Here is a 26,777-nt window from a genome sequence, read left to right as displayed (position 1 = left end):
TTAATTCAACGCCATCGGCGGAACAAGTTACTCAACTTATTGTGGTTATTTTCACAAAAAGAGACAATTCAAAGGAATGTCGAGTAAAGGAAGAAAAACGAATCGTTTTAATGGTATATTGTGAGCGTCTAAAAGCTCGTGTTTCTCTCTCTGATTCCTATGTGTAAAGTTTTGGTGAGAAACTTGGAATAAATGTGTGTGTGAAGGAGATGTTTTCACAGCAATATGAAATCTATATTCATATTGCATCTCCTGTATTCAAGTGTTCTCACCAAAACTTTACAAATCTTTAAAAAAAGAACGCTAGAACCGAATTCAATGAAATAACGTGGATTTTGTTATTTATTTTAATTTGATAAATTGGGACCTAAACCCAACTGAATACCTACAGACGTACACGCCACGTCCGGTGAACTTGTGAGGGAGACGTTCATTTAATCCCAGGTGGATTTTAAAAGGTGTCGTGTCCAACATCTGGCTTTAAAAAATAAACCTTAGCGTCGTGAATCGCCCGTTAGACTGCAAAGAATCCAAAACACACACACACACACACAGCGAGAGTTCACCTGTCCTGCATCTCGCCGGTTGGACTTCTCGTGTATTGATTTGATCATTTGGAGCTCGTCACTTCGCCGGTTTATCAAACGGTCGCGCTCGAAAGGCGCCCGTATTTATTGCTGTTAGCGGTAATGGGCTTTTTATGAGCCGTGTGTGTGTGTGTGTGTGTGTGTAGAGTGACGGGTGGCGATGACGTGCTGTAAAGGGGGGTCGCCGGTGTTCGGAGACACTTTTAATGAATCGGCCACACCTGAGAGGCCGCCGCCCATCGTTCTGTCACCACACACACACTCTTAAGTGTGTGCTAGCTGTCGCCCCCCCCCCTTCTCTCGCATCACTCCTCGCTAACTCACCCCGTAAATCCTCGGCAGATATACGGCCTCGCCGTCGCAATGTACTGTAAATAATGTGCAGAGGGAACCTGAACGCATCCGTCGGCCTCTGATGTGTCTTTTGGGTCTCGGCAGGTTTGAGACGGACTCGAGGTGGGGGGGGGGGGGGGGGTAGATCTAGACCAGATCCAGACCAGATCTAGACCAGATCTAGACCGACCAGATCTAGACCAGGTCCAGACCAGATCTAGACTAGATCTCAGGCCAGACGAGGGTCTTTGTCCTTGGCTTCGATAGATTCTAATTAGCTTCTTTTCACAGGTTTGTTTCAGGCAAGAAAATGGCGCCTCTCGCCTCTTGCCTCTTGCCTCTCGCCTCTCGCCTCTCGCCTCTCGCCGCTCTGACTCCTCGTTGTTTCCCCTCAGGCTGCTCTTCATCGACACCGAGTTCCGAACGCTGAGACTGAAGGCGGAGGACTCGTCAGGACGGGAGCACGTCCTCACTGTGACACTCAAGTCCAGGGTAAGACACACACACACACACACCCCAACACACACACACACACACCCCAAGACACGCACGCACACATACACACATTCCTGCACACAACACGGACACACAGATCCCAACATGCATACACACACACACACACAGACAGACACACAACCACACACACCCCAAAACACATATACACACACACACCCCCCAAGACACAACAGACGTGTGTGTGTGTGCACACACACCAACACACCCCAAGACACAGACACACACACACACACAGACACCCACCCCAAGAAACATACACACAAATACACCAACACACCCAAAGACACAGACACATTCACACACACACTCACACACACTCTCCTGTTCCCGTAAGGACCGGATCACCTCCATCAGACGGCGCGACGCGGCGGCTCGGCGCCGACCCGAGCGACGCCAAGCGGCGCGGCGGGATGTTCAATCTGCTCGCAGCAAATCGGTGATTCACATCTGTGGCCCCGAGATCTGGGTCAAACCGGAGAGACGCGAGGCCCCGCTGCGCCCTGAGATGTAGCGCAGATAAAACATCTCCACATTAGACCCCGGCTGATGAGGGGGAAACATCCCTCAGTGCCTAGAGGACACACACACACACACACACACACGTCTGCATAGCACAGAGTTTAGTATTGAGTTGTAGGACTAGACTGGAGTAAACTGGACTAGACTGGTCTTGACTGGACTAGACTAAATGACTGGACTAGACTGGAGTAAACTGGACTGGAGTAAACTGGACTAGACTGGTCTTGACTTGACTGGACTGGAGTGGAGTAAACTGGACTGGACTGGACTAGACTGGAGTAAACTGGACTAGACTGGTCTTGACTGGACTAAACGACTAGACTGGAGTAAACTGGACTAGACTAAACTGGACTAGACTGGACTAGACTGGACTGGAGTAAACTGGACTAGACTGGTCTTGACTTGACTGGACTGGAGTAAACTGGACTGGACTGGAGTAAACTGGACTAGTCTAAACTGGACTAGACTGGAGTAAACTGGACTGGACTGGAGTAAACTGGACTAGACTAAACTGGACTAGACTGGAGTAAACTGGACTAGACTAAACTGGACTAGACTGGAGTAAACTGGACTAGACTAAACTGGACTAGACTGGAGTAAACTGGACTGGACTGGAGTAAACTGGACTAGACTGGACTGGACTGGTGGTCCCAGGGCCTCCCGTTATATCATCATGTAGCCAATCGGCGTCGAGCTGCTCCTCCGTTGGTGAATCTAACTGCTGCTCTAATGGAGCTGAAGAGACATTCAGACGTAGAGGTGAAGGTCACCGAGCTGTGAGCCTACGGGTGATGTCATGGATAAATATATATATATATATATATATATATATATTAATGTTATGAACCCAAACAGGAGGGCACAGGGCACAGAACTAGTGGTGAGTTCTTCATGCTGGATGAAGGAGATGATCACTGTTTCAACAGAGATAAGCCCCGCCCCATCTAAGCCCCGCCCCCTCTAAAGCGAGAATTAGGCGAAAAAGCACGCGACTAAGTTACGAAGCAGAATTGGACCGTCGCCATTTTTGTTTTTTCCCACATCGTCGCTGGCGGGATTTTTTGTATCTCCCAGCGGGGGGTGCGTGCGGCGCTGCTTACCTGAGCCCAGATGACATCCGCCGGGGACAAGGGAGGGTGGTGAGGGACCCCACACCGTGCCCACCTGGTCCCCCCCCCCCTCCCCCCCGCTTCCACCAGATCCGGCGCCAGGTCATCGCTCAGCACGCACAGCGAGGGAGGAGGCAGCTCTGGCACGGAGGGAGGAAGAGACGAGGAAGAGGAAGATTCTTCATAAGGGCTATGAGGATATGACGAGAGGCCCGGAGGCCGAGCTCCACTGCACTCTAGTGTCACGGCGATGACTCGGTCATGAGCACAATCCAGTAGATGAAAGTCGTAAAACAATATGGAGCGGCGGAGTTACATGAGTCTTGATTCTAGAGCTAAAAATGGAAGCAAGTCGTTGGCGGTCGATCCTGCACTTTTTTTGGTCTACTTTATCTGATGTTTCCATTGTTTTTCATCTTTTTGTTGACGTATACAAACAGACAACAACCCCCCCACCGACTGGGACATCTAGAGGTACACCTAGAGGACGGGAACATTAATACATACAAATAGATACAAAGAGGTCACCTCATTTCACCCAGCCAGACATCTACATATATATATATACAAATGTTTATATACAAATGTTTATATATATATATATATATATATACAAATGTATGTATTTATATAAACAAATGTATGTATTTATATATATATATATATATACAAATGTTTATATATAAATGTTTGTGTATATATATATATATATATATATACACAAATGTATATATATACAAATGTGTAAATATATATTTATATATATATTTATGTATGTGTGTATATATATATATGTACCTAAACACACACACACCTGTCCATCTGTGTGTAGATACACCTGCATCACTCAAAGTAAATACAGTCACATCACACAAGTCCAATACATCCAGACATGCAATACCAGGATTGGCCAGTAGGCAGAAACCAGAGCGCCCACATTGTAGTTCACCTCAAACTAACACATGAATAAAAACAAACTTTTTAACTTCCAGCTCCATAACCTCTCGTCTCCTCTACCCTCAGCACCTCCAGCTCCATAACCTCTCGTCTCCTCTGCCCTCAGCACCTCCAGCTCCATAACCTCTCGTCTCCTCTGTCCTCAGCACCACCAGCTCCATAACCTCTCGTCTCCTCTGCCCTCAGCACCTCCAGCTCCATAACCTCTCGTCTCCTCTGCCCTCAGCACCTCCAGCTCCATAACCTCTCGTCTCCTCTGCCCTCAGCACCTCCAGCTCCATAACCTCTCGTCTCCTCTGCCCTCAGCACCTCCAGCTCCATAACCTCTCGTCTCCTCTGCCCTCAGCACCTCCAGCTACATAACCTCTCGTCTCCTCTGTCCTCAGCACCACCAGCTCCATAACCTCTCGTCTCCTCTGCCCTCAGCACCTCCAGCTCCATAACCTCTCGTCTCCTCTGCCCTCAGCATCCCGCAGAAGCTCCCGGATGCTCGGCCGACCTGCCGGTGCCGCTGGCCATAACCTGGACTCCACAGGTACGCAGCAAACACACGGTTCAAGGATTTCGATCTCGGTCCTCCACGACGGGACGACATTTTATTTGTATCTCTCTTTCTCTGGGCTCCAGAAGTGGGTCGGACACAATGGAGTTAGTTATTCTAATTAATTATAAGTAAATAAATAAAACACCGTGCACAGGCGACTACACATCCACCCTCAGGCCTCGAGCACCAATCGGAAAGCAGGGCGGCCGAGAGGCCACACCTACCTGTCAATCACAGTAGCCCCGCCCCCTTTCCATTGACTCTACATCAGGGGTGCTCACACTTTTTCAGCATGCGAGCTACTTATTATGTGACCGAGTCAAGGCGATCGACCGACGGGGGGGGGGGTGCTAGTGAGAGTCGCGTGCGAGCCGAAGGATTGTTGACGGGGGGGGGGTGCTAGTGACTTTTTTTTTGCTCCGTCCCGATGCGCGCAAACCGGTGTCGGAGCTCCGCGGTGCACGAGACGGCGGGCAGAGGACTGTTAACGCGACACGTAGAGACATAAATGACATGCTGCTGCTGTAATGTGGCGCCAGAGAGAAAGTAACAGGGGGGCGGGCCAATTTTTTTTTAGGTCATGCGATCTACCATACAACGCCGCGATCGACTGGCAGGTCGCCGCGATCGACCGGTCGATCGCGATCGACGTATTGAGCACCCCTGCTCTACATGGATAAGTTACAAACATCATGCTGCCTGGAAGAAGACTTGAAACTAGAGATTGAGCTGAACTCCAGGTAGCCAGAGGTCACCTGGTGTTTAGAGTCTTTAGCTCCGCCCCCTCCCCCTCCCCTGCAGTATAAATTACCCCATCACTGTAATTTGTTTTTATGGATTAATACCAAAAAGCTTTTTGGGGAAAGGTCGCGGTGGATAGATATCTAATGGACACTTGAAGGCCTCCACATCTCGAGATTATTATTATTATTATCTTTTTTCTCAAATATATTTGGCATTATTATTATTTTTATAAGTATTTATTTTCCCCCTGAGCTGGAGTTGACGTTCCCTCTTTAGTTGACTCAAACTGCACTTCAAGGGGCTCCGCGGATCCACTCCACTCGTCCCGTCGCTTCATTTGACAAACCGCTCGTCCGCCTGCCGCACGGAGACGCTTTTATTTCGCCTTAATTGGCATAAAAACGTGTTTTGATGGCGGAGCAGCTGTGGGCTCTTTGTGCCTCTTTGCCTCCTCGTTATTGTTGTTTGCCGTCGTGCTTCTTTCACTCCGGCTCGGCTTTTCATCTCCGTCACTGCCTCCGAGACACACACACACACACACACACACACACACACACACACACACACACAGTCAAAACCAACAGTCACTTTGTCCATCATACAAAGTGTCTGAGCAATAGACTGGACCGCTCTGCCTTGTGTGTGTGTGTGTGTGAAATGACAGTGTAGGCAAAAATCTGGGAGGGCAGAGAGAGAAAAATTTGGAGAGCTCCTTGTGTGTGTGTGTGGTTGAGCTGATACATGGCAGGCGTACAGTGAGGACCAGCTTAGAACAGCGCTGCCGTATGGAGGCTGTCTGCATGCTGGGCCGCTGATGGATCTCTCCCACACTGTGTGTGTGTGTGTGTGTGTGTTGAGAGGAAGGGGGGGAGGGGCCTGTCTGTCGGTGGACCTGACATGTTCATTTGAATGAGTAATTATTGCCTGCTCTGTTGCAGGGCCAAGACATGCCACTCTGTGCATTTGTGTGGAACTAGAACGGGAAGAGAGATAAACCTGTGTGTGTGTGTGTGTGTGTGTGTGTGTGTGTGTGTGTGTGTGTGTGTGTGTGTGTGTGTGTGTGTGTGTGTGTGTGTGTGTGTGTGTGTGTGTGTGTGTGTGTGTGTGTGTGTGTGTGTGTGTGTGTGTGTGTGTGTGTGTGTGTGTGTGTGTGTGTGTGTGTGTGTGTGTGTGTGTGTGTGTGTGTGAGCGTGTGTGTGTCCTTTGTGGTAGCAGACTATACAAAGGTGTTTTTTAACAACCTAAAACTGCATGAATTAAGAAATCGAGGAGTGAGTGAGGACATTCACAGCATAGACTTGACGTGTGTATATATATATTTATATATTTATTTACATATATATATTTATTTATTTACATATATATATATATATTTATTTATATATGTATTTATATATATATATATATGTTGTATTGCTTTACCTTACATTACCAATAGAGTAATTAAAATTCCCACGGTCATGTTTCAAAAGGAATTTACCCTTTTAATTTTGTAATAATAATACACATAGTCGATATCGCCACGGCGACCTCAGAAGATTAATAAGTCCTACATCCAATTAATAATTACATCTTATAAACCTCCAAATCGCTCTTTTTATTTACACTTCCAATTCACGCCGATGTCTTCAGACGCTCGTCGAGGCCGGTCCAACTCCGTCTGGCCTTCTGGCCTTTCTGCGGCTCCGTGGTGCGTTCACTGACCCCCCTGTACCTGCGGTAATGACCCCTTCACACCACTGTGCCGTACCGCGCTGCGAGGAGATCACACTGACAATATATTCTTTATTCCTCCCCGTGGCTAAATCCTTAGTTATTAAGGAGCAGTGAAGCAACTAGGGGTTCAGTGTCTTGCTCAAGGGCACTTCAACATGCAACTAATGGGCAGGGGGGGGGTTCTTTATTAAATGCCCGTCTCTAGTGTGGCCGTCTCAGCACCTTCTGCATGCAAAAAACTGAGAATTATTTCATCCTGCTGGCTTTTTAAAAGCCACTATGAGGTCAGAGATGAATAATAATAATAATAATACTAAAAATACTATTAATAATAACAAAAAAAATAATAGTAATAATAATAATAATAATACTACTAAAAATACTATAAATAATAATAGTAATAATATTATTAATAGTAATAATATTAATACAAATAATATTAATAGGAATAATAATAATCATAAATTGCTAAAGCAGACGGCCAAGGAGTAAATCTCAGCTCAGTGCTTTTCCTACTTTCTTCCCTTTTCTCACGTATTCAATTACCAGCTCTTCCTCTTCCTCTTCCCCCTCTTCTTCGTGAACCGGGCTGAGCGTCGTTATCCCGCGCCGTAACCGTAATCATGCCACTGGCATTAATTGGGCTGTAATTGCCGAGGCTCTCGGCACCTGGACGATGCTTAATTGTGTGCACTGTGCTGGCACAATGACCCGTAATCTGTGGTTCATTTTCTCCACCTAATTCCATCTGCAGCGGTCTCACACACCTCTGTGTGTGTGTGTGTGTGTGTGTGTGTGTGACTACTAAACTGTGTCTGTGAGAGACTACAAAACCATGTTTGTGTGTGTGTGAGAGATTACTAAACCGTGTGTGTGTGTGTGGGGGGGGGGCGTGCGTGTGCGTGTGCGTGTGTGTGTAGAAAACAAACAAAATGTTGAAGTATTTCTTTAAAAGTTTAATTCCCCCCTCAAATGAGTGGGTGAGATGATTTGACTGTAGCTCCGCCCACTTTCTGTCCCCGCTGTGCTCGGTTCTGGTCCTGCCCGTTGAAGACGACCCTGGACCAGCTCCACGGGCAGTTCCTGCTGGTTCTGGAGTCCCTGGCCGAGTTCTGGGGCGTCCTGGACGAGATCGACGGCAAGACCTGGGTCCTGGAGCCGGAGCGGCCGAGCCGGGCCGACACCACGAGGCGGATCGCCATCGGTACGCAGACAGAGCCTCACGCCGGACCCGGTACCCGACACGGTACTGGACCCGGTACCGGACCCGGTACCGCACATGGGTCACGACTACATATCTGATTTATTTTTACAGAAAAGCCACAAAAAACATTTACATCTTTTTGAAACTTGTGAAATAACATTTAACCTTTGTTCAAAAATAATAAATATACTTATTTAGGCTTAAAGGATATGAGTAATTGTCATAAAAATGGCAATAATAAGACTATTAAACAATAATACGACTATTAGACAATAATAACACTATTAGGCAGTCTACATATTCTAAGAACAGAAAACATAAATCAGACAATCATATTCAATCGTATTCTTATTTCTTTGTGTTTATTTCTTGTTATTACATTTTTTTTAACGACTATTAACAAATATAACTTATTTCTTAGTTTTTTTTATCATTAAAAATAATATGTATAAAAAAATGTTGTAGGACAGAAAAAACAAAGAACAAGACAAAACGCTATTAAATTATAATCCCCCCCCCCCCCCCCTCGTGACATCGGGGGCAGCATGATGTTTGTGAGTTTGGCCCCGGGCCCCGCTGTGTTTACGTACGGCCATCTTTGTTTGCAGGAACCAACGTGTCCATCAAAGTGGAGGTGGACCCCAAACACCCCAAGATGCTGCCCGAGTGCTGCCTGCTGGGAGCCGAGCACGGTGGGCAGGACCCGGGGGCGTGGCCTATGTTGAGAGCGTTGTTCTTTTTAAAGCGTATTCAAATGAACATTTGAATATCACACATTTCCACGACTTTTCCAAAACTTTGGGGACTTTTTTTTCCAGGACTTTTCCAGGCCTGGAAATTAAAAAAAAATCTAATTCCAGGACTTTTCCAGGTTTTCTACGACCGTACGGACCTTGTGATTTAAACCCCGCCTCCAGAAATATTCAATTTCCCTTTTTTGATCCAAGCGAAACGGTGAGAAGCGACGTAACTCAGGAGTTCTTCTGATTGGTCGAGCCCCCCTGACGGGGACCCGCCTCCCGGGCCCAGCTGGCGATACCGATGAACGCCATCATTCAGATGGAGCAGCGCCGCTTCTCCTCCAGGCGTCTCGACTTCAGCCGGCCGCTCGTCCGCCGCCACGTTTTGGTCCTCGCCGCGCCGGCCTTCGAGCGTCTCGGCTTTCTCATTTAAGTCGGCGCCGATCGTCGGCCATTGTTTCAGTAAACCCAAGGTCGTGCGACTCCTAGCCTGTTGCCTAGCAATGCGACTCAAAAGATATTAAACGCCACACACACACACACACACACACGCCACGGCCGCCCAGGCGGCGACCCTCAAACACGAAGGGGGGGGGGGGCAGAAATATTGCTTTTTGCATGTCGGAATAACAAATAGTGAAAGTGATGAAGACGAAGAGAGCAACGGCGCTCCGTGTCGGGTGTGTTCCGAGCGTATTCTAATAATGTGTCTGAGCGGATGCTTCAAATCCAATTCGAGGCTTTTTTATTGGACCCATCGTTTACACCCGACGCCAAATAATATTCCCTTTTCTTGTGTGTGTCGCTGCAGCGGTGGCGCCGCTGAGGGACAAGCTGAACGCCAACATGCACCTGTGGTAAGCTCCCAGATCTCACACACACACACACACACACACACACACACACACACACACACAGTTCAGAGCTGGTCTTTTTGTGCAGGATTCATTGACTTAATTTTGTCTCGTTCTATTTTGATTATCACTCAGACTAAAACATAAAAGAATCCACATGGGGGGGTTTAACGTTTACCTTCTGCATGTTACATCTGAAGAACATCTTCCAGTCTGAAGCAGCAGTATATATCTTTTTTTACATTTACATTTCTTTTTTTGCATTTATATATACATATTTGATATATATGCGTATTTGAGTATTTTGAAAAAGCGCTATAACAACGTAATGCATTATTATTGTTGTATATATATTTACATAATTATATATATATGTAATTTATAGATAATTTATATTGTATTTATATATATATGTATATAATAAATATATATATATATTATAAGTATATTTTATTTATATATAATATATATATAATTTATATATTTTATATTTATATCTTATTTATATATACATATATATTTAAATAATCTTTTTATATTTTTGTTTAAAAAAATTAAAATGTAAAAAAGATATAAATAAATGCTAAAAAAATTATATACTGTATATATATATATATATTCCTCTACCAATGGTGAAAGCCCCCTCACCGTGTCTGTGCCGGCTCATTTGCATGTGGTTAATTACTGTGTGTGACGGAGCTGTCTGTGGTCTGCCGGCAGGAACCCGGACGCCGGCGTCTTGCGCAACCTCCGGGATGTTTTGGAGATCGAATTCCCGTCACCAGTCACCCACGAAAAATCGGTATGTGCCCCCCCCCCCCCCCGTTTACATGCCCGCTGCCATCACGATTACCTCAAGGAGTGTGTGTGTACATCTCTGAGCATGGAGACTCCTGTTGGAGCTGGAGTCATCAGGGGGCGGGCCAACACTATATTACCTTTCTTTTCTTTTCCATATTTTACATTCTCTCTCTTTCTGTGTTTATTTTTAAATTTTTTGGGGGCACAAATTCTTTTTAATTGGGTTGTTTACAGACGAGATCATTGGAATAACAAAGATGGCAGAATCCTGTGCGCTATCAAATCGCTTTTATCCCGCGGGCATTTATCTTTCTCTCTTTATTTCAACACTCGTTTCCCCCCCCTCCTCCTCCTCCTCCTCTCCGTGGATGGGTGAGAAGGTCGTCGTGTTCATCCGCCGTCGCCGCGGTGATTAATGCCTCGGCTTCATTAACATTCAGGAGTGCAAAAAAAAAAGAAGAAAAGTTGAGTTGACCAGATGTTGATTTATTTATTTTTTACCTGCCACCCTCTCCCTTAATGGAAACAACAACAACAACCAGGAGCTTCTCATTACGCCCAAAGAATGCAAACGAGAGCAGAGAAAGTTGGGCCGGCCGAGCTTCAACGCAAAGTGGTTACAAGTCTTGCGCTGAGTGTGTGTGTGTGTCTGTGTGTGTGTGTGTGTGTGTGTGTGTAGAGCTTCAGCATCGAGTGTGGGATCTGTTACTCCTATCGCCTTGAAGCTGCCATCCCGGATCAGGTGTGCAATGACCCCCGCTGTGGCCAGCCCTTCCACCAGGCCTGTCTGTATGAGGTATGGAGACACACACACCTACACACACACACACACACACACACACACAACCGTACTGAGGTCTAGTCTCTGATGAGGTCTACGTAGTCTCTGCTACGTCCAGACGTTCTGAGCTCCACTTGAAAAGCTTTGATGTGTCTGATGATTATATATAATATATATATAATAATTAATATTATATATATAATTATATAATATATTAGGGATGCACCGATCTGATCGGCGCCGATCCATATCGGCCGATATTCCCATTATCGGTTTTGATCGGCGTTCTCAAAACGGCCGATCAGATGACGTAACATCTGCGAGAACTATCAGACGTTTCAATCGCGCACCAAGCGGAGACGATGCGCCCGGCGAGGGCCGCAGAGTGAGAGGTCAGAGGTCAGAGGGGATCCTCACCACCGAGCGGCGTCCCCGTCCCCCGAGTTGAATCTCTGGGTCGACTCAGCCGACTCTCACATGTCTGAGCCCCTAGAGACTGATGCTCACGGTAAACACATTCCATCGGGAGCGCGCGAGGGTTTTGATAAAGTTAGCGGAAGGATTTAAGTGACAACATCCGGTTTTGCAAAGTTAGCGGAAAGAACCACGTGAAACAACATCCGTTTTTCAAAATAAGATGTCGACAAATCATCCACTAGCATATAAAAGTAAACAATGAACTGATTTTGTATCTTTAGAGATAGTTTCTGAGATTTAGCTTAAATTATGCTCACATTAAAACATTTTTACTGCACCAAGGAAGAGTTTATAAAAATAAGTCAGACTTTTGTATGTTAAACAAAGTCCTGTAAATAGATTTCCCCAAGAGTTCCAGGAAATGAATAATGCAGACATGTTCCATACATATCTGGAATCCCCTACAATAGCAATCAAACAATTTTAATGTATCAATTAGGACATTTTTCAAAGTAAAAGTCCTAAATGTTTAAAGAAATCTGTAATTTCTTAAATGTTTGAGGTGCTTTATATATGTATTTCCTCATAGCAATAATGCTACACAATAAATAGAATGCTTCAATCAACACCGTGATCGGTATTATCGGATCGGCAGATACTGATTTCAGTGATCGGTGATCGGCACCAAAAACCTGATCGGTGCATCTCCATAATATATATAATGATATATTATATAATATAGATATATTATATATAATATATTAATTATATATATAATATATTAATTATATAATATATATATATTATATATGTATATATATAATATATTAATTATATATAAATAAATAAAAGTATGCAGCGAGAAGTTGTTTGAAACGAGCGCCGCGACCACTCGAGACACGCGTCACATCCACAGCAACCATTTCATGAAGTGCTCTTCTTCCTCCTCTTCTTCCTCAGTGGCTGCGGGCGCTGCCCTCCAGCCGCCAGAGCTTCAGCATCGTCTTCGGAGAGTGTCCTTACTGCAGCAAGGTGCGTGTGACCCCCTCCTCCACCCCCCCGCCACACCCTCCTCCATACATCCGTGAACCTTCAGAGACGGGGGTCATCATTTTTTTTTTTAAAGACATTTGAAATCTGTTTAATAAGCCGAGTGGAAAGCGAGGATTCTCTCTCTCTCTCCTTCCCTTCCAGCCCATCACGGTAAAGATGGTGGCGCAGCAGTCCTGAGGCGGGATTTTAAAAGAGTGCACTTTGGCAAACCGCCAGGAAAAGGAAGACGGCCACGACGACCAACCAGGACGCCGGAGCGCCGCTCCATAAGGGGCCGACTTCCTGTCCCGGGCCGGTCAAGCCGCCCTGTCTGTGCTCCCAGCGGAGGCGGTCATCGCCGTAGCGACGAGGAGTCGACAGGTGGTCCTTGTCCTCATTGCGGGGGGGGGGGCCGCGTCGGCTCGGCGGGGCGGTCCCGTCTCTTCGAGGTCTCGGCGAGGCCGTCGGATTTCCCGCCGCTGCGTTTAGTTTTCTGTCGGAGAAGTTATCGGAGCTGAAGAGTTATGAATATTAAATACTTCTCCGTAAACTTCTTGAACTCCAGTCACGACATAAAGTCTGAAGCTTTTTCTGGTTTGCTGCTTTTTTTTTTTTCATCCTCTAAAAACAAAAAAGTTTCACATAAATCAAACTCGAGGAGCTGGCTGCTCACAACTGTTTGGGCGGCGCTCCGGGGCGGCCAATCGGAGGGCCTCTCAGATAGCATGCGGGGATGGGTTTGGGCCTAGCCTCTTCCTCCTCCTCTTGATCACTGTCATCTTCTCCATAAGCCACCGCAGCTCTCGGCCTCAATGACCTGCTGACTTCTTCCTTCTGTGAGCAAGAAATAAAAAACATCTGATTATTGATTCATGAATGTTTGACTGGATTATTGATCAACGATAAATGTGCTCCGACGTCTTTTCTGGCTGTTTTTAACATACTGTATTATGACCTATTGACATGCTATTATGGGACATTTTATCGTCATACTCTAGAGCTTTAAGTTGAAATATTTAAACTTTGCTAAAATATTCGCCGAGTCGCGAGAGCCAATCGGCGTCGAGCTGCTCCTCCGTTGGTGAATCTAACTGCTGCTCTAGTGGAGCTGAAGAGACATTCAGACGTAGAGGTGAAGGTCACCGAGCTGTGAGCCTACGGGTGATGTCATGGATAAATATATATATATATATTAATGTTATGAACCCAAACACGAGGGCGCTACATGTTCACACGTTTGTGGGACGTCCTCAACACGTATGAAGCAGAACTAGTGGTGAGTTCTTCATGCTGGAGGAAGGAGATAACTGTTTCCACGGAGATAAGCCCCGCCCCCTCCGAGGCAAGAATAGTCACGCGAGTAAAGCGTTCCAAATATTCCCACCGCTGTTGGTGTGAACGCGGCTTCGGACGTTACCGGTTGCGTCGGCGGTTTCGGGAGGACCGGCCCTCTTCTGCGGTGAGCGCGCACCGGTTTGGACTTCCCCGTCTCCTCTTCATCTTCATCCTCCTCATCTGGCTCCGTGGCCACAGCCTTGGCTTCGGGGGACCCTCTGGCCGTCTGTGGAGGCAGCGATGGATGAAATCCTCAACAACAGACGCCCCCTTCAGGTGGGAGGTGAGGTTACACCAGCTTTACATTTTTGGTTGGTTTCGACTATTTCCCTCTTAGAATGAAGCGTTGCCTCGCTGCATCACCACGAGCGTCGGTGAGATAATAAAACGTTCATCCAACGACTCGGCGCCGATCGGCCGCTTCATCTCCGCTGACATTTACTCTCGCCGGTAAACGGCCACTTCAGTTTGTAGGGATCGAACCGGCCGGCCCTCTAGCCGGAGAATTAAAACGGCGCGAGGCGGCGAGAGGAGATGGGGAGCGTAATTGGAGCGGCGCCGTCCAGAGTGTGTCGATGACCTCCTCAAATTGAGCCATTGAGGAGGCCGAGAGGTCAAGAGGTGATTCTGGTGGGTTTGAGGGGGAATCAGACAGTCCTCCTCCAGCTTCAGGCCTGGTTGACATACTCATTGGGGGGGGGGAGGAGTTAGAGGGGGGGGGGTTAACCCTCCCTGGTACTGCCTGTCAGGTTTCTCCACTCAAGAGATTCGACAGAGGAAACGGGCGTCTTTGTTGCTGTATATATATATATATTTATACACACAAATATAAATATATATATACAAATATAAATAGATGCAAATATAAAAAAATATATATAAAAATATATATATGCATTTATATATATATAATGCTTATATATAAAAACAAAATATCATGCATTCTGGATTCATTACAAATCAACTGAAATATTGCAAGCCTTTTATTCTTTTAATATTGCTGATTATTAGAAAATTATTAAGAAAACTCTAAAATCCTATCTCATAAAATTTGAATATTTCCTCAGACCAAGTAAAAAAAGATTTATAACAGCAAAGTGTTTGTCAAGACTCAGGAAACCCTTGCAGGTGTTTCGAGTTAATTAGACAATTCAAGTGATTTGTTTAATACCCTACTAGTATACTTTTTCATGATATTCTAATATTTAGAAATAGGATATTTGAGTTTTCTTAAGCTGTAAGCCATAATCAGCAATATTAAAAGAATAAAAGGCTTGCAATATTTCAGTTGATTTGTAATGAATCCAGAATGCATGACATTTTTGTTTTTTTAATTGCATTACAGAAAATAAAGAACTTTATCACAATATTCTAATTTTCTGAGACAGTCCTGTATACATACACACATATATACATACATACATACATATAATATATACACACACACATATATATTCGTTGACCGTCACCTTCTCCCCGGTGGGGGGGTCTCGTCTCCGGGCGCCGGGCGCCCCTGAGGTTTCCCGCGGCGTGGAGAAGTCGAGTCTTCCCGTGACGCCGCCGGCCAGCAGCCGCCTGAGATGCGGGTAGTTCGGCTCGTCCTCGTAGTCCAGAGTCTTCACGTAGAGGAGGAACGCCGCCACCTCGTCTGGGGGCGGGGCCACAAGGGAGAGGAAAGTTAGCGTCCAGGAGGCCGAACCCCCGCCGGACGGTTCGGGGCGCCGAGGGAAGAGGAGAGGACTCAGTCCTGGGACGCTCAAGTCACGCAGCAGGAAGAACCGGAAGAACCTGAAGGTCTCACGGTCCAGATAATACCTGTGCTGGCTCCTCCCACCGCCAGGTGCTGGACCGAGTCGGGCAGATCGTCCATCAGTCTGAGGGCAGAAGAGACGATGAGACACATCAGTGTTAAAGGCCTCTACACTTTTAATCCTTGTCATTTTTTAGCATTGCAACACAAAATTCTCTCAAATTCCACTTCTTCCGAAGGGACAGGTCATGTTTCTATCGGTAATAAACGTGGTGATGTTGCGGCGGTGACCAGTACCGACCGGGCCTTGGCCTCTTGGACCTGCGCGGGGCTCCTGGTCAGGTGGTCCCAGGGCAGAGCGCCACACGACCAGCCGAGCAGACAGAAGCCCAACATCTGGAGGTCGCCACGTCTGGACGGAGCTACGGGACACGGAGTCAGAGAAGAGAAGTGATTATCATTTCTCGTTTGTTACAAGTGCATAAAACGACAACAGATGAATAACATTTACATAACAGCAAAACAACAAACTATACGAACAGTCAGACAAGGACCGAAACACACGGACAGAAATCAGACATCATAAGTCAACATAACTCATAAATATATATTTATATATAATTACATTTATATATATACAATTATAAATACACATATAATTATATATATATCATTTGATATATAAGATTATATATATTTAGAATTATTTATAAATATATATATTAATAATTTTATTTATATAATAATATTCTGTATATATACACACGCATTTGTATATATATATATATACACACACACATTTGTATGTATATTATATAACTATGAATGTATATGTATAATTATATAGATATATAATTTTATGTATAAGATTATATATATATAACTATGATTGTATACATATTATATATATATAATTATATAAATATTTATATCTAAATAATTATATGTATATATATAATTTGATATATAAAATGATATATATAATTTTATGTATAATTTTATATATATATATAACTTTGAATGTATAATTATTATATAGATATATACTTTTATGTATAAGATTATATATATATAACTATGAATGTATACATATAATTATATATACATAATTATATATAAATATATGTACATATAATTATATCTCAATAATTCTATGTATATAAATAATTTTCTATACAAACAATTATAAATATATATAAAATAATATATCTATAATTATGCTACCACAACACATGGGAATCTCTGTGTGGGAGTTTTTTGTGGAGGTGGAAAAATGTATGGAATAAAAAAGACTTTTTTTATTATATTAATGTTTGTCTCCGTTTCTGCTGCAGCTTATTTTTGCTATGAAAGCGAAGCGGTGACAACTTCTTCTTCCGCGTGAAGTCCGATCTACAGCTCTTAATAATTAAATACCGAGCCCCGTCATCAGCCGTGTGCCTGCAGACGTCCCCCGAGGGTCCGAAGGCTTTCCACAAAGTCTTAACTAAAAACAATTTCGGGGGATTTCGATCCGGAGGGGGCAGGTGTAACAGAATGTAATATTAAGGAATTAAAGGAGACATGAGAGAAACTGCGTCTGATTGACTGAGATTTCCTTGGGAGTGTGTTTGCATCTGATTGGCGGGGGGGGGGGGGGGGGGTCTACATTAACGCGTGGGGTCCATCAATACTTGTCCACCAAGTCCATCCGGAGGGGTCGAGCCCGGGGACTCCCAGCCGCTCGATACTGTAACGGCTGCCACGCGTCTCTGGAGAAATTACCAATCGACTGGCTCCATCAGAGGGGGAGAAAATGTCCACGGCCGGCATTGATCCCCCCCCCCCCCCCCAACCTAGCCAATCGGCTGGTTCTACAGAAGACGCGTGGTCACTGCCACACAGAACCAGATTACACGGGATGTAGGGAGAGTTAATCTGATTACGCCGTACGAAATTTGTATTCATTTCAATTTCTTTTGTTTTCTTTTCGTGGTCACAGAGCTGGGGGGGGGCAGACGATGGCGAGGAACCTCTTCGAGGGAATACATGTTGCGTTGTGTCCCCGAATGAACAACTTTTACCAAGGAACGCCAGGTGGGCGCGGAGGATCGATCATGAGGAAGATGAGAGGAGGAGAGGCGGTTAAAGACTGGATGTGGACACAAAGTGTGTCGGATGGCCCTCGGCGAGGAGCGGCGGCGGCCATCGGGCACCTCGAGGGCAGAAAGACCTCGAGCGTCCTGGGGGGGTGGGAGACGAGACGCGTGGCCGTGTCACGGCGTTCATGCTCCATCACAAAGTGTGAGCTCAGAAAACACCGATGAAGACATCAGTGCACATGCAGCGGGAAGACAGAGGGGGAAGAACCTCCGGTTGAAGGGATTACAATACTATTTTTATATATATATACACACACATATATATTAAAATATAATTATATATATATACAAAAATATTTTTTTATATATGTATATAAATATACATACAAATTTTTGACACATATATATATTTTATATATATATATATATATATATATATATATATATGTATTTTAATATATAAATATATTTATATATATATATTTTAAAATATTGATTATATATATATACATATATATAAACAAACACACATATATATATATATTAAATAAAGAAATAAAATTAAAAAATATATATAAATGAGTATAAACCTTAAAAGAGACAATAGTTTGATAAAAGAATAAATATGTATATACATTTATTATTTTAATCAAACTGTGTAAATAAACAAGCGAATATAACAAATTCCATGATTTTTCCAAAACATTTGGGATTACATTTTTTTTAATTCCAGGACTTTTCCAGGTTTTCCATGACCGTACGAACCCCGACTGCACGGAGCCCGTTAGCAAGGAGAATAAAGATGACAAATCCGTGATGAAGATGTAAAATGTAAAAAAGAAGAAGTGTTGCAACTCCCTGAGCGCCGGCCTTTGTGCGCGCTCTGGGCGCCGTACCAAAGCTTGACACTGGGGGGCGCTGTGTGCGACGCGGGGCGGTGCGGAGGGCGTCGCGTGCACCTCATCAGCTCTCGAAGGACGTTCGACAAAAGAAACGCACACGACCGGGTACGCACGCGGCGCTCGCTCGTCTCTAGACGCGTGGGGGGGGCTTTAATTATCTCCCATTGTTATTCAGATTCCCCCCAGAGCGCGGCGTCACACTCTTCACCCCCTGCGCGTCGCCTTGGAGGCGGTCTCCTGTCCGCCGGACGCCCAACCGAATGCCGCTAATTACACCGTTTAGCCGGCGGTTCAGAGGCCGCCGCTCGGCAGCTGCGTTGGTCCACGACCTCGCCATGGCAACCCGTCTACATCCTTTGGCGGGGAACGCCGGCGTCGGAGGAGGAGAAGTAAATACACGAGTAAATATCTTAAATGACTGAATAAACATTTATACAGATGTTTATTCTTTTAATCAAACTCAACGTAACGAACATGTGAATAAAACAATAAATCACATTTACAGGACTTTTCCAAAACTTTTGGAAATGTAATTTTTTCCTCAGACTTTTTTTCAGGCCTGGAAATCTCCATTTTAAAATGCCACGTTGTTCCATGACGGAACCCTGAATGAAGCTTTAAAGCATTATGGATACGAATCAGTGCAGAACTGCAGAGACGACAAGAGAGGGGAAAACAGTCTGAGGATGTTGCTATTGCACCCTGACACTCTCTCACTCCCTCTCTCTCTTTCACTCCCTCTCTCCCTCTCTCTCACTCCCTCTCCTTCTCTCCCCCACTCCCTCTCACTATCTCTTACCCTCTCCCACACTTCCACTCCCTCTCCTTCTCCCTCTCCCACTCTCTCCCACACTTCCTCTCCCTCCCTCTACCTCTACTCTTCAAAAACAATATTAAAATTGACACAACTTCCATTTGACAGTTTCTGCTGACGGGACATGTCTCTCTGTCTCTCTTTCTCTCTTTCTCTCTCTCTCTTCTTCTTTTTCTTCTTCTGCCCATCGATCCACCGCCGCGCGGAGATTAGGCCGTCAGAGCCGGAGCTAACTCGCAAAATCGAACTGGAGGGGGGAGGGGAGTTGGGGGCGGAGCCACTGGAGGTTATCTGTGGCCCGGGACCTACCCCCCCCCCCCTCTCTCCTCCCCCCCCTCTCTCTCTGCACCAGAACATCAGAGCACTTAATTAACGGGGCGGATGAATACACGATGCAGGTTACGACTCCGGCTAATTGGGGAATTGTTAAACAGAGACGGGCGCCGGTGGAAGTCAGCAGGGAGGGCCGCGGACGCAGCATCGATCGGCCAATGAGGAGAGAGGGAGCATGTAGGCAATTTGCCAGTTAATGTGTTCCCAATATCAGCCGGGAGGGGGGGGGGGGGCTTTACATGTATTGACCAAAACAAAGACTGCAGAGGACGGAGAGAAGACCTCAGAGCCGGTGAGTCCCGGCTCGTCTTCTGAGAGCGAATGTTGGGGAACGATTACAGTCGCCGACATTTCTTTCAAATAAATACGATATATTTGTATTTAAGAGACGTTCCTCCGATTCCAAGACAAGCATCGGCGGTGCGTCCGGTACGCCACGACTTAAAGTCACCGAGCGTCCTCGTCTTCTGGAACGTGATTTATTTATGGGTCATTTGGTCGAAGGAGTCGAGTGACCGGCCGGCGGATCGGCCGAGTGTTCCCCGCCTGAAGGTTCCTCTACTTACCGACCCCCCTGTGGGCATCCAGGCTGGTGTACTCGATGGTCCCATTGTGGCCCTTCTTGGGGTTCTCCTTGTATTCCTTGTGGACTCCTTTTGGACAGTATCTGTAGGACAAGCCGTAGTCTGCCAGATAGACCTAAGACACACACACACACACACACACACACAGTTATTCAACAAATGGATATATCTATAAATTGCACGTAGGCCGTGATTGCGTTTTATACATATACAAATGTGTATTCTATAGTTTGCATACAAGGACACATAAATGTCATGCATAAATAAATGAAAAAATACATGTTGACACATAAATAGACGACGAAATACAGAAATGTAGAAATAGATTTATTTAATGATGTCGTTTCGGTATAACTTATATTTATTTACTCCTGTATATATTTATACATTTATTTATTTATTCCTGTATTTATTTATTCCTATATTTATTTATTTATATTTATTTAAGCATCTATTTATTTATTCCTGTATTTATTTATACATTCATTTATTCCTGTATTTATTTATACATTTAATATTCCTGTATTTATTTATTTCTGTACGATTACATTTATGTAAGCATATATTTATCTATTCCTGTATGTATTCATACATTTATTGAAGCATTTATTTATTCCTGTATTTAATTATACATTTATTTAAGCATTTATTTATTTACTCCTGTATTTGTTCATACATTTATTGAAGCATTTATTTATTCCTGTATTTAATTATACATTTATTTAAGCATTTATTTATTTATTCCTGTATTTATTCGTGCATTTATTTATTTATACGCAAGACATTTTCTGTCCTTAGGCTTATATTTTAAGCATCTTGCTTTTTAAAATCATATTCATTATTTAAAACTCAGCAAAAACGCACTTACGAATATAACATACTTCCATAATATTTCCCAAACTTTTCCAGGCCTGGAAATAACCATTTTTAAATATCCATAACTTGTCCAGGTTTTCCATGACCATAGGAGCCCCGTCTGCAGAATTAGCATCAGGCTCCTGGTAAATCAAGGAGCTAAAAGTTTCTTCTCGCTGTTGTTGCTTCTCCAGAGAAGTCTCGAGGTCTGGAGACAAAAGGTGAACGAGTTCAGTTTCATCTGAAGACAAACCCGACTAAACCTTTGTGCGTTTCCTTCTGCGGTGTCATTACCCGCCGCCGAGTGTTTATTGATGCACGTTGGACGTAATGAATGAAACGCAGAGGAGAGCGAGCGTCTCCTCCTCAGGTAATCATCCGGTGAGGTGTTTGATAGTTATTTATTTGCGCTTCGGAGCGTGACCGCCGTGATCTTCTTCTCTCGTTCACAGCACCGCCGTCTCCCCTCCGTTCAGTCTCTCTCTCTCTTTATTTAAATGAGTCAGGAAGTTGAACACAAAGCCGAACTTCACTTTCAACGTGATCGAACAAACACAAGCGCTCTTTAAAATCGCCGTAAATTTAAACTCGTTTTGAGAACACATTGGTACAGTAGAAGCGGCACAGCTGTGTGTGTGTGTGTGTGTGTGTGATCCTTGCACCTAATCCATAAAGTTACACAAGACCTTTTTGTAGGAGGTGAAATGCCTCGACAAGTGAATTTAGTAACTGCAGTGAGTTCCTCGAACGGCTCTTACAAGCGTTCAAAAGTTTGGGGTCAATTAGAAAAAAGGAAAAACATTTTTTGAATGTCACAGAAAACACTAAATACATCATAAATAGACTCTATGCATAGTTAATGTGTAAATGACTATTCTCTGGTGTGTAATGAAGTCTCTACAGAGGTGTGTAGAGGCCCATCTCCAGTGTTCTATTGGTACATTGTGTTATCGCCTTAGAAGACTAAAGGAGGGGTAGAAAACCCCTAAAAACCATTTTTATGTGAGCGCAGCTGAAAACAGTTAAGCTGCTGAGAGAAGCTATAAAACTGGCCTTCCTTTGAGCCACAAGAAGAACTACATTAATATTTACAATAAAAATCATTATTTCTAACCTATGATGATGATATTGACAATTTTAGATTCATTTTGCAATTAATTTGATAAATAAAAGTGTACGTTTTTCATGGAAAACACCAAATTGTCTGGGTGACTCCAAACTTTTGAAGGCTAGTGAACATGCGAGGTGAACTAGCGCCGCTGACCTGTTCGGGGTCCCTGCAGCCGAGCATGAGGTTGGCGGCTTTGATGTCGGCGTGGACATACTCGTTCTCGTGAACGTACTCCAGCACGTCCAGCTGGCGGGAAAACACAAAGACACACAGAAACAAAGAGGTCGCAGAGATTTAGACGTCAGATGTTCCGTTCGCTTCCTCGTGTGACCCCGACCCGGCTTCCTGCCGCCGCGAGGCGACGAACACGTAGCGCTGAAGACGTTCTCACCAGTCCTCGACCCAGTTGGAGGGCGGTGGCCTTCTTCAGGCGACCTCCGCTGCGCTCGCAGATCTTCTGAAGGTCACGGCCCAGTCGGTCCATGACCATGAAACGGTACCTGAGAGAGGCGAGAGGTCAGAGGTCAGCGTCTCAAACACACCGACGTCCTCCGCTCGCTAAAGTATCTTTTGAAATCGACAAAACATTTGTCTCATGCATCAAAGTTAAAAAGTTACAAGTTATCTCTATTGTCAAATTTCCAATGTTTAAAATGCAGAAAATCGAAAATGTGTTTCTCTCTTTTGTTTGACATAAAAGTGAAATAGCAGTAATAAAGAGATAAAGTAACAAATAAAATTCAAACAGTCAACAACAACAACAAAGAACATTTAGACGACATACATTTGAGAAATAAAGAACTCCAAAAAAGTCTGTCCGAAACAGGGGGTCTCATGGGAGGACACCAAAAGGGGCGTGGCTTCTCCCCTCTCTTCAGATGGGCTGATCCAATCCCAATTAATGCACCCCCCCCACACCTAACCCCCCATTTTAAAAGAGATGGTCTCTTTAAGGACACCTCAATTTCTCCAGTACACAGTATAATTTATCAATGTACTCAGAAAGCAGAAAACAAATAATTGGAGATAAAAAATAAATCATGAAATCATTTTGTTTAACTAGATGTATCTAAATTGTTGACACGTTTTGCAGATATGACAGGCGAACACACTCGTTCCTTCTACAGTGTAAACAAATATTGTTCAGAAACTTCTTCCAGCTGCAAGTCGAACTCTGAACTCGACATTATTTTTGGTAACCTAAACTTTTTTGCCGCTGACCTTCGTACCATTCCCGGTTATTCACTGGAACCGCTCACATTTTAAATAAAAACTGGGAAAATGGGGGAAGTGTTGTCAAACTTTTGACCGGTCGCGTATTCGAAATAAATAAAAAACCCGGGTGCGGGGGAGGGGCAGCGGTCGTGCGTCACGGTCACTTCGCCGTACCCGAGGCCGTCGTGCTCGGCGAGTCCCGCTCCCCAGTACGTCGGGATTCCCAGGAAGTCCAGTTTCCTGCTTCGCCTCCATTTCTCCACTAGAAAAACAAGACGAGAAATTATTAATTTTCACATTTAATGTCGACCCCTCGTGCTTTGTTCTGACGATCAGTCGGAAAGGGATGAAAGTCGACGGGAAGAACTTGTGATGTTACTCGTTACGACGACAACAGGGTCCAAATCATCCCTCGACTCAAACCGACACCCCCTGACTTTACCAAAAAAAAGAAGAGGCAAGTTTTGACCCAGGATACTGATTTGTCCTTCTAAGTGTAATCATGCATGCAGATATCAATCTTAAGTGTTGAGACACACACACACAGACACACACACACACACACACACGGGCCTGGCTCAGGCGCTCGATGGCGGCCAGCCTGACTGGCTCTCCACCAGGCCGGCAGGTGGTCAGGGGGCTCGGCGGCGGCGGCGGGCATCATTACGTGTGAGTGGCTCCCTCACGCCGGCGTTTGGAGAGCTCAGACAAGCGGAGGAGAGTAAAGGAGGGGGAGGGGGGGGGGGAACCGCCACTGAGGTGCATGTTTGCTTTGGCTTATGTTATTAATTACTGTGCTGCAGGGGCGGGGCAAAGCCTCCGCGCCTGCGACCACTTCATCAGTCAGACGCGCTCGTGCTCCGGCGAGCAGCTGGGACTGTGGACGGGCGGCGGCGCCACTCACTGCTCTCCGGCTTGGCTGCCCTCTGGTAGAACTTGAGCTCCGAGAACAGGGGGCCGTTCTCCTTGAACTCCTGCAACGCGTTATTAACGGTTTCATTAGCACACATCAGAGATTAGGCTTGTGGGATGATGATGATAATAATAATAATAATAAGCGTCAAGCTACGCGAGTCAATAAAACCGGTTGTGGATGAACAGTAAAAAGAGAAGAAGGCGACCTCATCCCTGGCGTGCATATAAGTATACAACACATTTCCAAAACTTTTTTTTCAGGACTTTTCCAGGCCTGGAAATAACCATTTTACAAATTCCATGACTTCTCCAGGCTGTCCGTGTCGTACGGACCCCGCTATGTGATCTCCTGTGTGCAGCCCAGACGAACTCACCACTTTTATGACGAAGCTCGTGTCCGCGGCGACGGGTCTGTCCACGTCGCTGGAGGCTTTGAGACAAAGTTGTGATACAGTATATTACGTTTTAACTACTTCAAGCTCATTGGATTGTTTTTTTGTTTTTTTGTGTAACTGTAACCAGAACCAGGAAGAAACAAACCACTGTATTGAGCACGAATAGTTTTATAAATGTTGAGTTATTACCTTCGCATTGAAAATGCGGAAGGTTATGTTTTGATCGGCGTGTATTTATTTATTTGTATGCGTGTTACTCGAATAACTCAAAAAGTATTAAACTGGACCGCATGCAATTTGGTGTGATGATTGGTTATTATCCGGGGACCATTTGGTTAGATTTTGGGATCGATCGGGTCAAAGGTCAAGGTTAAAGTCATGAAAAGGTCAAAATCTTCTTTCTATCCAATTGGCATGCAACTAATGCCAAAATGTTCATAATTCAATGCCCAATCTTGTGATTTGCGAAGGTATGCGCTCTACCGAGTGCCCATTCTAGTTTGCTAAGTGCAATGGTCTGATTCTTGGAAAGCTGCTTTTACAACCATGAGAAACACTAATCAATCAGAGAAGTGTCTCCCAGAAAGGGAGGGGCTTATTCTGCCCGTCCGCATATACATCTTAATGTGTGTGTGTGTGTGTGTGTGTGTGTGTGTGTGTGTTACCAAGATAGATGAGCCCGCAGCCCCCTTGACCAATCATCTTCCCCAGCCTCCAGTCCTTCTTCTCACTGTCGGTCAGGATGAAGCCCTCTGGGAGCGGTTTGGGGAGCGCCCTTTTTTTGGGGGGTGCCATGACAACGGAGAACGTTTCAGAAAGTATCTGTAAGAAAAAAGAACAACAATTATATATATTTATTGATATGGGGGGGAATGCAAATCAGGTTAATGTTACATTTTGTGATCTCAAACCACTGAGACAAAATTATCTCACTCTAAAAATTGGCATTGCCATGTACCATAATACACATGTTAATGGGAAACAATTGTTGCTTATATGACGTAAATGTGTCTCCTCTTTGTGTCGAGGCCTGCATTCAGGATACATCTTCAACCCGTGGCCTGTCGGGTTTCATGGAATTAAGACAGTATTCTTAATAAATCATTGAAAGCAGTATAAAAGAGGTGATAAACAGTTTATTTCTGAACACTTTGTTTCCGGTTTATATCCAACATCGTGCATAAAGGCCTGAACTGTGCACAACCACCACCTCTGATGTTTAAAAGCCTATATAGTCCGATACAAAATACATATGTTCATGTTTATAAAGATTTAGTTGTATCAGTTTGTATTGAACACATGAAACGAGCTTACATCACGGCTTTATTTTGCTGTATAAAGTATTTTTGTAAGTACCGCCATCATCCTCTTCAAAATTTAGCCCCGCCTCCCAGAAGGGTGACGTCATATCACAACACCTGACTGACAGCTAGCGATAGCAACGTTAGCTAGCGTCTTAACTTAAAGAGGCGCTGTCCGCTGAAATACGTACCGAGCTCCGGGGAGGGGGGGGGGGGGGGTGAAGCCGGACAGACACGCCGTCAGTGGAGCCTCTTGTTCGGACGGGTGTCGACAGGCTGGCGAAGTTATTAAAACTTTATAGCCACCGTCCGCTCCGCTGTTTCTCGACTGA

The 26,777-nt window shown here is 44.7% G+C and overlaps 2 protein-coding genes across 6 annotated transcripts in view; one reads left to right on the top strand and one right to left on the bottom strand.

The window, feature by feature from the left end:
* The window catches only part of fancl (FA complementation group L), an 18,650-nt gene extending 5,547 nt beyond the window's left edge, over window positions 1–13,103 (top strand). For 2 of the 3 annotated variants that reach the window (XM_056435131.1, XM_056435133.1), the window contains exons 6-14: window positions 1,316–1,412; window positions 4,488–4,556; window positions 8,079–8,229; window positions 8,838–8,921; window positions 9,781–9,826; window positions 10,544–10,625; window positions 11,304–11,420; window positions 12,783–12,854; window positions 13,017–13,103. In XM_056435131.1, the coding sequence (XP_056291106.1) occupies window positions 1,316–1,412; window positions 4,488–4,556; window positions 8,079–8,229; window positions 8,838–8,921; window positions 9,781–9,826; window positions 10,544–10,625; window positions 11,304–11,420; window positions 12,783–12,854; window positions 13,017–13,052 (754 nt within the window). In that variant the 3' untranslated portion in view covers window positions 13,053–13,103. Of the gene's footprint in view, window positions 1–1,315; window positions 1,413–1,770; window positions 1,873–4,487; window positions 4,557–8,078; window positions 8,230–8,837; window positions 8,922–9,780; window positions 9,827–10,543; window positions 10,626–11,303; window positions 11,421–12,782; window positions 12,855–13,016 lie in introns of all 3 variants that reach the window. The other variant, XM_056435134.1, reaches the window with a different exon arrangement.
* On the bottom strand, window positions 12,927–26,777 carry LOC130206888 (serine/threonine-protein kinase VRK1-like). 3 transcript variants are annotated; one of them, XM_056435130.1, is made up of 14 exons: window positions 26,637–26,777; window positions 25,810–25,966; window positions 25,124–25,179; window positions 24,739–24,808; window positions 24,009–24,096; window positions 23,011–23,119; window positions 22,773–22,865; window positions 20,636–20,768; window positions 16,241–16,361; window positions 16,005–16,063; window positions 15,659–15,837; window positions 14,272–14,415; window positions 13,528–13,688; window positions 12,927–13,347 (listed from the first exon to the last, which is right to left on the bottom strand). In XM_056435130.1, the coding sequence occupies exons 2-14, from the start codon at window positions 25,937–25,939 to the stop codon at window positions 13,062–13,064; spliced, it is 1,629 nt and encodes a 542-aa protein (XP_056291105.1). In that variant the 5' UTR covers window positions 25,940–25,966; window positions 26,637–26,777; the 3' UTR covers window positions 12,927–13,061. The 3 variants fall into 3 exon arrangements, with proteins under 3 accessions (XP_056291105.1, XP_056291103.1, XP_056291104.1); XM_056435128.1 differs by having other exon boundaries at window positions 15,659–16,063; window positions 16,237–16,361; XM_056435129.1 differs by lacking the exons at window positions 24,739–24,808; window positions 25,124–25,179 and having other exon boundaries at window positions 15,659–16,063; window positions 16,237–16,361.

The sequence above is a fragment of the Pseudoliparis swirei genome, chromosome 17, assembly GCF_029220125.1.
Source record: "Pseudoliparis swirei isolate HS2019 ecotype Mariana Trench chromosome 17, NWPU_hadal_v1, whole genome shotgun sequence".
In the NCBI taxonomy this organism is placed as follows: domain Eukaryota; kingdom Metazoa; phylum Chordata; class Actinopteri; order Perciformes; family Liparidae; genus Pseudoliparis; species Pseudoliparis swirei.
The sequence above is the reverse complement of the archived record's forward strand: the minus strand, read 5'-3'. Positions and strand labels throughout refer to the sequence as shown.